The sequence below is a fragment of the Balearica regulorum genome, chromosome 3, assembly GCF_011004875.1.
Source record: "Balearica regulorum gibbericeps isolate bBalReg1 chromosome 3, bBalReg1.pri, whole genome shotgun sequence".
Lineage (NCBI taxonomy): Eukaryota > Metazoa > Chordata > Aves > Gruiformes > Gruidae > Balearica > Balearica regulorum.
Window position 1 is genome coordinate 74,280,000 of NC_046186.1, and position 16,627 is coordinate 74,296,626.

A 16,627-nucleotide genomic window follows, 5' to 3' on the forward strand; every position below is an offset into this window, starting at 1 on the left:
CATAACAACTACCAATTAAGTTTCATTTCCCTTGATTTCATACAAGAAAAAAGCAGATATACTGTATGCATATACAGTCTTCCTTTGTCCTTGTTTCAAAAACCTTTGCACATAATCATATATATGATACGTATCTCATGACACATATATCGCTTGTGTAGAAATCCTACTTTTTCAGTAGGTTTATTTTGGGCTGTGGCTTGTTTGTTTGCTTCCATCTTTTTTGTGATCCTGTTTCCCCTCCTTTTGCAACCTAAAAATTGTGTAACATTCAAGCACTTTTATTTTCAAACTGGTCCTTAATCGCCACCTCAAAGAACATCTGTAGGTTGTTTACACAGACTGTCCTAAGTTCTAGCAGCTCTTACCTGGCACAAGAGACTTATAGCGAGCGTGCTGACAGCCAAGTTTATTTAACATGCAAATGTAACACTTCATTTCTTCTAGTTTGCAGCTGTTAATTTTTTGCTCAGCCTGTAATTCCTCTCTTTTTCTAGAATATTTTTCTAGAATAATGTTCATTAAGCTTCAGCACAACCAACTTGAACCTCCAGGGAACATACACCTTCTCAGCAAGATACAGGACCTCAATAATGTTAAAGCCTGTATTTGCTCACTAACAAAATCTTCGTTGCCTCCTCAAATTTTAATTAGGAATCTTGAATATTAAAGATCACGATAATTAACCCAGTGCATCATACAGTCTTCTCAGACTGAAGCATAACCTAGGGTTATTCCTAAGTTCAACTGCCTTGTAAGATATTAACCACACATTAGCCAAAGCTATCTTTCATTCAGTTTTCCCATTTTCTGTTACTTGTTGCATGGAATCTCCATGCAACTGTTCTTTCATGTTTCTTCTAGTGAGATTACATGTTAACCTAAAACCAGAGGTTTGTTATAAATGCATGGAAAATATCAGTTCCTCTTCAGCCACACTATAAGATCATTCCACTGAAACACACTACTGATCACTGCTACTGTCTGCAGATCAGGACATCTACCAATAACTACTCACGTTCCCAAATGAATATTGTCTTTTATGCCACAGGAACAGGTCAGTAGCCATAGACAAGATCAATTAGCTGTTGTATTAAACAAGCAGGCTACAGTTCTACCCTCCTATTGCAGTCACTTACCAGCAATGTCAAAATAAAACCATGCTCTAAGTTTTAGCAACGCTATTCCCTCTGACACTTTACTGAATTGACCCTAATCCATAGCTGAAAATAACTTTTAGCTGGTACTTTCAATTTATGAAGCTGCTTTAGAAAAGGAAAAGCACTCCTGAAGTATAGAAAGCTAGTCTGTATTTTAGACTTTTCCACTCAAATGTATTATTGAATGGTAGTATAAAGAGGAGGTTTTCCCACAGGATAAAGCCTGCTAGTCATCAGAACCTGATCACAACTTCTAAAGATTTCACCACAATCACAAAAATCCATGGATTGGTTTGGGTTGTTGGGTTTTTCTGGCATTCTTCCAATTAAAACAATTGTTGGCACCATAATTCAAAGGTGGCCCACACTTTTAATGCTGCTTGCTAAGGGCATCCCTCCCCTCCACCCCCCATTTCAGTCACATAACCATCAGAAACACTTGCAAAATGTGTATTCGGGTTTTGCTGGCAGAGGGCTAGTTTCTCTCTATGAAAGAGGTCATTACCACACCTCTGCAATGGAAAAAATCAGAGGAAATACACTTGCTTTCCTCTCAAACAAAACTGCTGTGGTCTCCTCATCCCATAGTGCCTGAGAGGCCTGAAGTCTTGCAGTTTATCATTGCAGCAGTAAGACAGAACTCAGTCATCTAGCAAAAGGGGAGTTCGGACAAAATGAGCATTAAAAAAAAATCTAACCTAGTCTAAAAGCCACAGAGTCCACTCGTTTCCTAATTCTAAACAACTGTAAGCCTTTGTAAGGGCCTTATCACATCGGCTTGAAGAGACACAGTGCTCATGGAAGGTCATGCACAGATCCAAATTCAACAAAAGCTTCTCAATTACCCCTCTTATTTTAATTTAGAAGTACTCTTACATAGAGAAAACAATGTTTTGTTTCTCCATTATAAGAGATGACAGTCTTACACAATCTGGCTATTTGGCTAAATTATCTGCTTACAGATAACAGCTGAATTGTTTAAAACTGTATTCTTCTTACTGAGGGCTATGGGAAGAAATTCCAGTGCTGATTTATCACTGCACTATTAGGCTATATGAAGTGAAGGATATTGGCCTGCAAATAGATCTATAGCCATTTCAGTGAAAATAGCTGAAGGACTGCTGTTAGCTCCTGATGCAAACACGTAGCAAATAAGTGAAAATCCATTGAGAGGCTTGTCTTTTTTTCTTTCTAGTGGCATTTTTCCCCTTTTCCAAAAGAGGAAAGTGTTGTACTTGCTAATAAAGAAATAGTTGAGGGAAGGGGAATATTTTGTGTAGTCTGTAACTTATTATGACTCCATCCCAACCTCAGAGGAACCCAAACATTAAGAAGTGCGTAACTTCCCTTTAAACTCTGAAGTTTAAAATTTGCTTTCAGTAACAGAAAGAAAGAGGAGAAAGACATGTGTTTCAACTAGTTTGCAGTGTTGGAATGTGCAGCAAATGAATACTCCTCTTTGTGGCAAACAATAAGACAGATTATTAACCAAGAGAGTTACAGTATTTGATATGGAACATTCAAAATTAAACATGAAGGGTGACTGAGTAGTTGAGAGTTAATAATGCATTCTTCCTTAAAAGAAAAAAAAAAAAAAAACAGAAAAGAAAAAAAGCATATTTCAAACTGTGTCCCAAGATGGCAGGTGACAGAAAGCAGTGACCTCAGATGACTGTTCTAGGACCACATCCCAGACCCCAGCACAATTAAGCACTAATTGGTCAGCAGTCTCAGCAGAAATGCCAAGAATTAAGCAAGCATTGAAAACCAAAGTCTCTGCCTCTCCCCAGGAAAGATGCTCTCTTCGGGTCACAAACATGAAACACCAGTGCAGAGAAGACAGCACTTCCCCTGTTTGTACAACACTGGGCCATAGAAACAGGGTTTATCAGCAGCATTTCAATTTGTTACTCCACTTGCAGCACGTACCATATTTACCATACACCAGAAACCACTGGTAAATATAGTTCCACTATGACTATGAAGAATTGCCTTCTGTAGCACAACACAGGACATCAGTTATCAGGAACGCTATTGATATCTTCCACCCACATTCAATTACCCAGCTATGCGGGACTGTGTAAGTTACTTCTGCTTTGAAGTAAAATGCTTTGCAGCAAAGTATATCAAGAGTGGCCAGCATGAAAACGTCACAGGGCAGCCAGAGTGCCACACAGGTCTGCAAGCAGTGGATATGAAATAGGAAGCTTGCAGGGCAATTTTGGAACATGAAGTCTCGTAGCAGTTTCTCTTGATTAAAACCAGAGGGGAAGGCAAAAGGGAGGGCAGAACTCTTCCAGAGTCCCTGATGACTAGCAGCAACAGGACAGCTTCAAACAGCAGTATTTTCCCAGCTACATAGTAAGCGTAGGTTTCTTAAAAATAAGCTCAAGTGATCTGTGTGAGGCAGAAGACAAGAAAGACGATCAGTTCTCTAGATGGGAACTGGTGAAGCACTATGCTGTTTTAGGCACCTACTGCTTCAAGACTTCATGAATTTGGGCAGGGTAATTGAGCCCTAAGGGAAAGAAGAAAAAAAAAAATGCTCCCTGAAAAATGGCAGCAATCAAAAAGCACTGTGGTAAAATACTATGGTAAGATGGTCTCATATATCAAATATTGATCCAGCTCCTGTAAACACGTGAAGTTCATGGAAGTCAATTTTCCCATTAATCCCACATTCATGCCTTAATAGAACTCCCCCATATTTTATATTCATTTTCATTCTCGCTGCAATAGCAAAAAATTTTCAGCTCAAGAATCAGACCTGCCTTTAAATGTAAGAGGATTCTAAAAGCATGTCCTGGAATATTTCACTCACCTCCTCTCTCTCCTTCTTTCCTCCCTTCCAAAATACTACCGAAATGCTATTAAAAGAAAAGTTATATCCTAGAATCTATCTCCTATTAAGCTGCATTCTGCTTGCAAATAGGAATGAGTGGTACAGCAGTTAAAAATACTGAATTTATGAAGCTTTATGTCCTCTCCCATTTTGTTTCTCCTTGTTCTCTCACCTTAGAGAAACAATTTTCTTTTTCAAGAAGCCTGATACATACATAGAGCACTAGAGAGCATAGTCTTCTGTAAAAAAGAATTTACAATAAAGTACCCATTTATTATAGAGTTTCATTTGGCACTGATCATAATTAGACAAATGGCAAAAAAACCCAGTTACATTTCAGTCAGGCTCATCACTCACGATGTGCACAACCTTTCTCTCAAAGGGGCTACTGACATGTTCAAGTTTTGAAAACATCATCTCACAATGCAAACGTAAGCGGGGGAGGCAGGTTAGATGACAGGAAGTCTTACACTATATTAAAGTGCCTTCTCATCACAGCCACAAAATTCAGATATGCACCAAATGCCTGACTGTACCACATCGTTATCATTGAAGCTACCCTACAGGAAAAGGATTTACAAATGAACATGTGCTATAGCTGTGCAGCAGACTCATAGCAGGCCCAGATTTAGATCAAAATTCAGCAGAATAGTAAGAATTTTTCACATGGGGTAAAACCATGAAGTTCCTTATGACAGGAAGTAGGCAAAAGTCGCAGCTGAAAACTGCTGCACTGTGGTTTTGACTATTTTCCTCTTCGCTCATAAGCTAACAGGGCACTAGCACAGAGAATCATAGAAAATCACAAGTTGGAAGACCTGTGGAGGCCACACAGTGAAACCTCCTGCCAGTTTCAGAAGCCAATTTCAAAGCTAGGTCTGGCTGCTAAGGACCTTATCCACTACAGTTTTTAATACCTCTAGAGATGGAAATACAACAGCCTCTTTGGGCAGTCCACTCCAGTGCTCAGCTACACTTGCTGTGCAGAACTGTTGCCCTTACACACAATTCCCTTGCTGTGGCTTGTTCCCATTGCCTCTTTCCCTTTCACAGGGCACCTCTGAGAAGCACCTGGCTCCATCTTCTCTAATAACAACCCACCAGGTAGGCAGTGACAGCATTTGGAAACGCCTGGAGCCTTCTCACCTGCAAATTAAATGACGCCAGCTCCCTCTACCTCTACTCCTATGTCATGTGCTCCAGCCCCCAAGCACTGCACTCTCCCCAGTTTCGCATTATTTCTCCAACTGGGGGCCTGAAACCAACCACTGTATTCTAGATATGGCCTCATGAGTGCTAAGTAGACAGGAATAATCAATTCTCCCTCCCTGATGGCTACGATCTTGCACACAGTCTGTACCAATGCATTGGGTTATTCCTTCTCAGGTGCAAGAATCTGCTTTGGGGTCTGGGGTCATTTTGTTGGGGGTTTTTTTGTTTTGTTTTAAAAAAAACTTTATGGGATTCCTGTCAGCCCATCCCTCCCACTTGAGGCCCTAATGAATGGGAACATATTGACTGTTCCTCCACAAGCTGATATCACTCACAAACATAAGGTGCACTCTGTCCCACTGTTTGGATTTATACCACGGCTAAACAGTGCTGGCCTCAGTCCCAACCCTTAAGGAAAACCAATGGTCCAGCCAGTTTTCTTGCCATCTTTTCGGTCGTCTATCCTGTCAGTATATCCCAAATTTGACTATCAGAGACTGTGTGAAATGTCTTTCTAAAGTCAAGATCAGGGAACAGTACTAGTTTCCTTTCATCTAAAGGGACAGTGACAATTTTCTCACAGAAAGCAATCAGGTTGGGCATCCTTCTTAAAATCCATACTGGCTCTTCACAATCACCTTCTTGGTTTTTATGCTTGGAAACAGTTTACTAAACTGTTACTTGGGGACTTACTAAAACATGTTCTTTAAGGACTGAGGACACAGGAGTTCTTGGAAAAGATGACTTTGTGAGCTCCTAAATCTCATTGTCAAGATGTCTTCCCAATACTTTACCTACAAGTTTCTCCTTGAAATTCTGCCCATTCGTCTCAGCTCCACCTCCAATCACAACCAGATTCTGCATCTGTGGCAGCCACTTGTCTTCACAAACCTGCTGATCCTATCCTCGGGAAAAGGATGCGAGTTCTCAAGATCTCATAGGTCTCTAGTTTATCAAAACATGAAAATATCCCTCCAATATCCCACTGACTTTTTAACAGATCCCTCCAAAATTCCAGAGGTAATCAATCCTTAACATGCTAACAGTTAACAACTGACATCCTGCCTACAGACCAAAGCCCCTAAATGTCCTTGTCTGTCACTGATAAACTGCATACAAAGGTGCAATTTGATACCAATGGAGAATTAAATTCCATTATAGCTATTAAGTTTCCAAGTTGAATTTCATTTGTTGTCCGTATTTCTAGTTTTCATGTCTTTTGACCTACTAGATAGTCATTTCCAGCCTTCACCTACCTTGATTCTTTAAAGCCGTTACAAAGTTTCTCCCTTCACCCTTCCATTGCTTCTGTAGTTGCTGTGATTATTCTATAATAAATACCAGTAACAAATCAATTTTCATTTCCCAAGGCTTCCAGATGCCTATCATTTCAAGTATTCTTCGACCAGGATTCAGCTTCCCAAACTTTTAAATCATATCCAAAAAGAAATTATGTCCATCTCACTCATTTTAAATGACCATTCACTTCTGTGCATTCTTAGCCTAGTCACGTTTCTCCAAGTCATAAGGTTTTCTCGTCCTTTCAGTCACTAAACTCCATCACGCTATCTTGTTGCACTTTAAGCTCTGTAGGTCTTCATTAGGTGTACGTTAACTCTGTTCTGCTTACCATACACCCAAGTCATGTGTCATCCCACTCCTGCACATACACTATCTCATGAAATCACAACGGATACCAGTTCTTGTACATAGTCATTTTGAACATGAACATAGGGTGTGTGTGTTTGGAGGTGGGGTGGTTATCATTTAAACTTCTCAATTGTTTTCTAAAACGGTAAATCCTAAACTCATTAGATGTTGATTATTAGACATTATTTACTAAATCTCCTGTTTCAAAATCACTATTTTTTCTTTCACCAGTGCACTTGTAGCCTCATTGTATTTCAGTAGATAACAGTCATTATATCCAAGGTTCCCTTTAATTCTGGCCTCCTTCCTTCTACAAGGATTTATGATTGATCTAGATCTAATCAGAATGTCATTTATACTACTAGAACAATGTTGAGCAGTCCAGACTTCGCTTTCTCATCTAAAAAAAGAAAGTGCTTAATTTAGCAATGCTTTTGACAGAAGAGGCACTGCTTCATTTTCCAACCAACAACTAGCTTAATACAGCAGCCTACTTCAGGACATGCTTCCAAAATTAACTTTTGTTCTCACTTCTACTGTCCAATAAATACATACAATGCCACTGCTCTAGTGCCTCCTCCTCATCCGCACCTGATTACCTCTATGTCATACCTTAATGTGATCAAGTGCCAGTGATTTATTTTCTAAATCAATTTCAAGTCACATAAATATTAGAAAATATCTTTGTTGAATTAACTGGAATGAGGATTAACCTACTAATTTCTCAGCAGAGCCTTCCATGCCTTTTTTGCCCTACCCCCATGACCTTCACATTTTTTCAAAATTTCATAGGAACAGAGCCTTTGCTGCTAGTCTCAAAATTCAACATAATGTAAATGTCCTCTGGAATGCAATCACCAGTGTCACAGCAAACGAGGATTTTAGCTGATGCCAGCATTCACTGTGTTTTTAACTTCCTGTGGTTTTATAAATTTAATACTAGCAATAAAAAAGTGAAAGAGCAGAAAATGAGATAATTGCATTTTAAGTTATGTACTGATAAAAAAGAACCACAAGATACACGTTTCTGATGCATCACTTCTCTTCACAGCTGAGGAAGTCAGGAACTCATCTAAGTTACCATGTACCACTTCAAGAATGAAGACCCATGTTGGATCAGGTTTGAGATTTCAAGTATTTTATAAGAAGAGGGTTGATTATCTATTTATTTTTAAAGAGGGTTCTTCTCAAAAAGTCATCACACAAGAAGGGAGAAAATACTCTCTCAGCTGCTAGCTATGTTCCTCAGTCTGTTCTCCAGTGGATGAATGCTCCAGCCCCTGAATGCTAGCAATGTGTTTCAAAAACACCACAGTCGAGTTCCACAAGCAGGATACATATTTCAAGGTAACCATTTACCTTTCTGACAGAGATGCACTATATTTTTTCACTTCTGTCAGGGAAGTTAGAGAAAGCTTCCTAATTTTCTACTTCATTTTCATAAGTAATGTAGTTCTGGTCTTTCAGGAGAGATCTATCGATTTGTACCTTACAATTCATTCTTGTCTGAGCTAGTTGGATAGACCTAATAGAAGACTTTATTTAAGGAACAATCACATACTAGCAAGAACACAGAGCAGATGACAGCCCCTACAAAACATTTTTCTGGTTTCTCACTTTGAGTGTCAAAAGGTTACAAAAGAGTTACAAAACAAAGCTGCAAACAACAATAAAGCAAAACTTATTACACATTGCCCTGACAACACAATGCTAAGTGTACACAATTTGCCCTGATACGCCATTAATTTTAGCATAAAAGAATCAAATAGCAATATTAGTGAAAAGTTACATCTGGCAAAGCTCATCTTGATACGAAGGAATTAGTGAAAGAAAAAGCAGCAGCAGAAATATCCTAAACCTTGGATTTCCTGGTTTTTCAGCAATGCTGTAACACATCACCAAAGTGTTTATTTTTGTTTCTGCTTTTAAGAAATTCGCAAAATGAAGACTATGAATGCTGAGCATTACTATTGCACAAAGCTGCTAATAAGAGGAACAACTATGACTATCCCCAGTACAGTTCAATAATAAAGCCTTGTTTATTATTTTATAAAAAGCACAGTTTAAAACAAACACCAACTTCAAATATTTATCTTAAATATTTCATTGGCACTCTGTTATGCTTCAGAGGACATTTCACATGAAACGTTTAGATGCTAGTTCATGAAGCAACTACCCTGTACACAATGCAATAATTCATATACTCTATAGTAAATAGCTTCTCTTCGGCAGAACTGAACTATATTAGTGTATCCACAGAATTCACAAGACATGTACAAACTTGTGAAATTCTGAAGACAGAAGTATACAGAGGACTACAAGAAATCCTTCCTGACATGCTGTCATAGTTGCTTTTAACTTGTAATTTCCGTATCATTTTCTCATCTAAGGATTAACATTTCCATCGCCAGACTCCCATATATCATTGCCTTACATTGACACCTGCTGGAAGTGACCGGGATTGTAAACCATTCTTTTTTTCTTGAGTCAGTGTCTGATGTAACTCTACAGGCAGACCAACAATTCTACTTTCAGTAAACTAAGCACAGACATCTGAAAAAATTAAGCTTTAACAAACAGAAAAACATACAATGTGTAATTTTAAGCTACACAAAAATTTCCAAGGCTATCACTGCATGGATTCTCAATCAGAAAATATGTTTTAATAACAGCTTTTGAGAAGATTTTTTTACTACCCTTTGGGTAGATTTAAACTCAACAAATGAAGCATCCAACCACTTACTAGGCTCTCAGGCTAATTAGCAAATAATTATTACAGCAAGAGTCAAAAAGTTCTTGTTTGACAAACATGGTTACATACAAAAATGTGACTAAATAAGTTTTAAAGCACTTTTAATTTCCTACTGCTTACAAAAGGACAATTAAAAAACACGTCTCTAATGAAAAAAGATTTGCCTTATTCATGAAAGCAAACAAGGCTGTTTAATGATAGAATTGGTCAAGACAAGAGTAAGTGGGACATGCTTGTTAAAATAGCTTGTATGTACACAAAATACTGCCTATCATTCTTCAGAATGAAGATACACCTCTTAGTACAGCTTTGTAAACAGAAGCACACCAAAACACCCATCTGAAAACAATGTGACTTTCCCCATATGCCAGAACTTCATCTACAAGCCACTTCACTGTTAGGAACCAGATACCTCATTGTACCCTTTTCTTACTTCCAAACTCCACTACAGAGGTTGGATCTCTTTTAATTGATGTCATTTTTGTATTTATCATAAAAGAAAACACATTTCAGATTGAAGCAAGTATGATGAGTTACAGTGGCTTATCTTTATTGTCAGAACAAGACATGGTCACGCACTTTGATTTTTACACGTCTTCTACGCAAAACTCAGGCGTAGTTTCACCAAAAACCATAGGCAGTTTTACAGTATCACAAGCAGCAAGAATGAAAAAACAAGTTCAAAGACAGCCAGATAGAATTTCTATAATGTTATGTCAGTATACAGCTTAAAACCTCTCCAAGTTTATATTTTTCCAAAGTTATGAAGCAAGATCCTTATATGAAAGTCCAATAATACAGCACAGTATGAGCATTCCACATAGGCACCAACACCACAGCAGCATTAACTCGTGGACTTTACAGACCAGTTTAATTTTTTTTTTTAATATATTAATCTGGTGAGTGATCAACCTACTTTAAAAAAAAACAAAAACATTTTTACTAGGTAGCTTAGATCATTACCACAGTTTTAAAGTTCTGAACTACTGAAGCTGTGCAAAAAAAAAAAAAAAAAGTAAACACAGTCTTGATGGAAGCAGAAATAGTCAGCCACCACAACAGGTAACAGCAAAAATACCAGTACGAGTGGTAGCCTACGTCAACATGCTTTTTCTCCAACTTTTCATTATTTTTATTTCTGAAAGGACTCTATAAATACAGGCAGGTGAAACAAAAAATTCGTGGCTGCATATTAGTCTGCTGAACTCATTCCTAATTAAAAGTTTTATAAAGCTCAAAAGCAAAAACACCAGGCATGGAAGAACACAGTTATTCTACATAATGGGTACCCAGGAGTTAAAGTACTGCATTTACCAAGAATTAACCAACTCCTTTGGAAAAGGAGATGTGATACTATTTTACAAAAGATCATCTAGCATTAACAGTTTCCTTCTGGACACTTCAATGGTAGGCAAAAGGGTGCTTTTTAAAAAAATGTATCACTCTGACAAGCACAGGGGTTTTTTTGTATTGCACTCTTTAACAAAACACCTACACAAGAACATGGCAGGCTTTAAAAACACATTAGATAGCCTAGATACTTTTGACACTCATCCCATTCTTACTTTATCTCAAAGACAACTGAGTTAGCATCGCACACTCTCAAGATTTAGGGCTTGCATTTCTTACCTTACAAAGCTTCTGGTAGCGAGGAGAAGAAACTGCCATCCTCTGTAAACGATGCAACAACACCACAACTTTCTGCAGAGATGTTCTCACCACAGCCATCATTTTAAGTTTGCCACACTTCTGAAGACACCTCAGAATTTGCATTATAAATGAAGAGCAACTATCATTTCCTCCCGGTCACTGGACAATGATTTGCCAGCTTTCTGAGCATGCTCTCTTCCAGGACTGCTTTTGCAAGCCACAGGCTTTATACGTTTCAAAGGCAAAGGAGATTGATATAGCATAAGTTTCTCTCCCAAAATAACCTCACAAAACAAATGCAAAAAAATAACAGCCTTCACAGATTCTTCTAACTGGTGCTGCTCAGCTCTGCTTGTGCAGAGGGTAAATGAAATTGTTAAGCAGCCGAGCGTCTGCCACCGTTCAGGAGGGCACTAAATAGCCAGGAAAGGTTATTAATTTAACCCTGAAAGCTGCAGGAACAAAAAAGGAATTCCTTCAGGAAGACGGCTCCAGTGTATCACAACAGTTGTTCTCTAGTAGCTGCTTCTATCGGCAGAACAAGCATTGCTCCCTCACTCTGGAAAAGGATGCTCTTGCTCTCAGACTAAACGCAGCTCTGGCAGAGCTGTAGAGTGAGTGAATAACAGACTGTGTTATAAATCTTGAGAGAGGAGCAGAGGGATACCTGCCCTAATTATATCAGCCATACGTTAAAGGCTAATAAATCACACAGGCACTTCTCAAAACTAGATTACCCAATACAAAAAGAAAAACTGCAGGGGGTAAACATCTCTGCTATGAAAACTCTCTTAAAGCTAATTTAGTCAAAGGGATCTCAAAGGATTCTCACTTGCGCCAGAAAGTAGGAATGTTTTTCAGGAACCGTTTTCAATTAAAATCTTTTTCTGAATGACTTATTACGACAAGAAAGAATAGGGTTTTGACAAATTAAAAACATACAGTTGTACATCACCCCTTTTTCTAGCCATCCTTGAATCCAACGAGCTAACAACATTTTGATGTTTTTCCCATGACAAAGCAGAATTATTTAAGCCATCTAAGGATGGCAGTAGTACGTTCAAGAGCATGGAAGTGTTTTGCTACAAGCAAGGCACTCTCAATGCAATACAGCTATTTCTTATTACTTCCAAAGGTGCTATGATGAATCTACTTAAATCTGTACTAGAAGGGCTGCTGTTCAGGGAGGCCATTATCAACACAGTAGGTGGTAGACACCATTACAAGTAATCGTATTATTTAACGTGCATATTGCCACATGAATGGGTACATAGAGATTTCAAGCACATCAATCAGCACAGTATGGAGGCATCAACTACAGGTAGCATGACAAGTTCATATGATCCTAGATAATGCATAGCTTAGAAGCCAGTGCGTCATACACTGGTTGGCCTCTTCTCAGGCACTTTCCGTCTAAGGGGATGAATGCCAGGTGCAGGTTCTTCATACACGACATTTAAACATTCTTCCCATCCAATTCTGCTAACACAGCCTTTTCATCCTTATTTTTAGAACTGAATCAATATTTCTACCAGTCCTTAGGCAAACCCCTTCTACCTGTACTCTGTTTTGTTCCTGATCTGTCCAGCACCAATGACAACATCATTTTGAGGAAACAGAGCCTTCATTCCACTCTGTATATAGAAATCTTACCACCTGTATTCTCCACTTTGCCAGACTCAGCTTCTTTCCTCATCTCCACCACCAATTTGAACCATTCCCCTGTACTGCATTGCTCCTGGCTTAGATCTACTCTTCTCTCCCACCACAGGTCTGTTCCTTTAACCTACCAGCTCTAGGTGACTGTCATTAGCTGATATGCCGGTACCGAACATCTTTTCAGGAAACCTCTGAAGCAGCACAAATCCAAAAACACTAAGGCATTCAGAAATAAATGTGTAAGAGCCCAAACCTCTTCTGTGTAAGATAGAAACCATGGTCCGTGCCTGCCTCCTCCTCTCAGTTTTGCTTTTTTCCTTCCCAGCTAATATACAAATTTGAATCAAGCAGCGAGACAAACAAATAGATCACCACTAGTCATATTGATTTTAATTTACAATAAAACAAAACTTTCAAATTATTTTGAACACCTTGACATCTGTAGGCACAGGACTTCACACACATTGACCCGGCATTACTTCTTACTATTTCCTAGCTCATTTTCTGCATCTTGCTTCAAATTAGGTTTTAACTTCTTTCAGGTGACTGCTAAATGTTTTGCAACATGGAGTGTTTCATAGAAACATAAAATGGTTTCAGCACTAACCTGAAAGTCTTCTGCAACATTTAGATACTGAGAGAATGAATTAAAAAGACTGATGCTATAACTGTAAATTTCCTCCTTTTCAAAAAGAAGTTGTTACTGCACTCAAAGTTTGCATTATTTGCTTAGTACAGTTGCTAGCCTCAGATGCTGCAATGGAAGGGTAAAACAAGGCTTTAACAGTACAGTGGAATCAGTGATCTGGACAGAGTGGCTTGAGCTGCAGCCAAACAAGTTAGCCCCAAAATGTAATGGAGGATAGTCCTCCCCTGCACACACACAGATGCCAGTTTAATAGATGATCCTATTTTGAAAATACATGTTGTATAACAACAAATTCATCATGTTTTGTCCAAGTTCAGCACATATTTCACCTAGAATTTATCACACCTTAAAACTCTGAGGTGTTGCCATTAGACTAGTCTCAGCATTTCAGAGAGTCACATCTCTACAGATGACTGACCGGAATCATATAAACATTGGTGAGTGACATGTCATCTTCAACAGACATAAGCTTCCACAATATATCGTCCTCTTCCTTATGATTACAGTGAGCAGCTTGCTACCAGATACTTTAAACTGTCTTGCTTCATTTAAATTCAATGTAGATATGTTCAGATTAAGAGCACTACTGAAAGCAGCACTTTTTTCATTATAAGCTGTTCAAACCCCATGAACTTAGACCACAGATGACATTATTCCAAACCCAGAGTGCAGGATTTAGTAACTGATCTAGCTGCCCAGTTCTGTGAGTATCAAAATAACTGTGTTAAATGAGGCAATCTAATTCAAGGAAGAAAGATATTAAAACATTCAGGAGAAAGATGACATGTACAGCGTTCACATCAGGTAAACAGGACAAAGGAAATTCATGTGTCATATAAACACAAAATCCTTTTAGCCTGTGATGTTCAACCTTTTGCTGCCACAGACCCAAAGATATTAATTTTTAAAAGAGCTGTCAGGTCTCCACGCCCTTTCCTCCTGTTTTCCCTCAATACACTGTACCCTTAGTGCAGACTGAACCCAGCTCCTCTCTCTCCCTCCTACCTCCCCGAAGGAGGTTATGGGATATGCAAAGGCAGGAACAGCCAGATGATGTAGTACTCAGCTAGTCTGTGCTGCTTAGACAGAAAAAGGGATCTCTCTCCTAGATTTTAGACAAGCTAGGTTGTTCATATATTAAAAAGAACTGTCAGTTAATCTCCTCAGTTATTTCTCAGGTTTCCAGTTTGTGTCTGTACAGGAAGGAAGGCCAGCTGGGGAGCGGCTGGGCAGCAGGAGAGAGAGAAGAAGTGATCCAAACACAACTTCTTGGATTGCTGGAAAAGTAGGAGGAAGACGGCAGGCAGGGACAGGAGACAGTGCAGCCCAGAAGGGCTTTACTTGGAGGGAAGTAGATTAAATTGTTTGCTCGGACAATCACACAACGTGACTTGGTTTAATCAACTATACACTTCCTGAATACAATAACCCCCCGAGGACATTTAAGAGCCCTCCATGCCACAGATGTCCACAAAATATGTATTTCAAACCTTAGGAAAAAAAAAACTGCTATCCTCTTCACACATCTGACTTCTAAAATACTGGTTTTTTCAAACACCTTCCAATAGACTGCAGGTTTACCCACTCTAGTAGATAGCTTTCCTTTATAACATTTGCCATTGAGAAAAAAGCATGAATAACAGGAGTATTATTTAGTTTCTCACCTGGATCTGCTTTCTGAGTTCCCTTATGCAGGCACTGTCCTGAGCAGTGTTCTCACGCTGGGATGCATCTGCTAGAACATTAACTGTTGTCTCTGCCTCTTGAAGCCACTTGAGGAAGCCCTCCAGATCCCTGTGTGAGGCCTGTACTGTCTTCAGCTCTGTCTCCAAGAAATTCTGCCTGTCAACAGCTCTGAAATCAAGAAGAATGTCAGAATATTGCCCCATAACATACAGAAATACATATTTCATAATGAAACTACTAAAAGGAAATCTGAAAGTTATCTCTATTAAGAAACTATACATTTGTCACAGTTTGTTTTATCATTATTTATATCACTGTTTCTCTGGTTATTATATCTACAGCTACCCACAGATGTCCTGATTGGTTATATATGCTACAATTCTTTTAAAAAAGGTGTGTGGAAGAAATAAAGTTATTAATTAAAACCTAACTTTTCCTTTTTGAGTATTACCATCATGGACTTATGCTACCCCAAATGGTAGAAGTGTTACTCCCATGTGTGAAAAGTGTTAATGCTTTTCCTCATCAACAAAAATCATATGCAGTAGAAGCACTGAGGGTTTGGGGGATTTTTTTTTTCTTCTTCTTCTTTTACAGTAAGCAGAAACATTTCCCTAAATTTTAAGAGTTACAGTGCTGAAGGATGAAAAGTCAAATACTTGGTTCTCCCAGCTAAAAGACAAGATTTTTGACACTGTCACTCAAGCAAACAGAATAATACACTGCCATCATAACAGTCCAGCCATGCTCATACATGCTTAAATCTGAAAAGAGACTGGCAGAATATAGTCCAAATTTTCAATTAATCCAAAAGATCTCTCGTTGGTACAAACACAGAAGTTTGTGTTTGTAAGAGTTTTTTTTTTAAGATGTAAGGAACTCATTTAAAAACTTTGGATTATATTACTGGTAAGCTACTTCAAAAGATTTCCTAGGAAAAAAGATCACATTATACTTCTGCATAACAGAACTGTTTCCTTGTCATTGAAATGAAACTCAGATGGGAAACTGTCACAGTCAGCAATTTTAAAAGCTCTGATTAACAACAATTAAAGCATGACAAGCTAAATTTCATCCATTTGAGGCTGTTATGCTGCAGTATTCCTTTTCCCAAAATCAGGACAGAAGAAAGAAACAAGCTGTCCCACACCAGCACACTGTACAGAACTCCCTAACAGGGCTACTATCTAGAATGCTGCCAAATAAGCAGGAACTTCAATGTTATCTTCACATCAAGCGCTAACCATCTTGTAAGATTTCAGGGGTAAAGACATATTAATTTCAAGAAAGACAAGGCCAAAACACTCAGAAATTGGTATTTTCACATGAATTGAACATGCTTCTCCAGACAGGCTCAAACTTATGTG

The 16,627-nt window shown here is 38.6% G+C and overlaps 1 protein-coding gene across 5 annotated transcripts in view; it reads right to left on the reverse strand.

Annotated features, from left to right (window-relative positions):
- UTRN (utrophin) overlaps window positions 1–16,627 on the reverse strand; it is a 411,474-nt gene that overhangs the window by 206,291 nt on the left and 188,556 nt on the right. For all 5 annotated transcript variants that reach the window (XM_075748479.1, XM_075748477.1, XM_075748480.1 and 2 more), the window contains one exon: window positions 15,239–15,428. In XM_075748479.1, coding sequence (XP_075604594.1) covers window positions 15,239–15,428 — 190 coding nt within the window. The remainder of the gene's footprint in view (window positions 1–15,238; window positions 15,429–16,627) is intronic.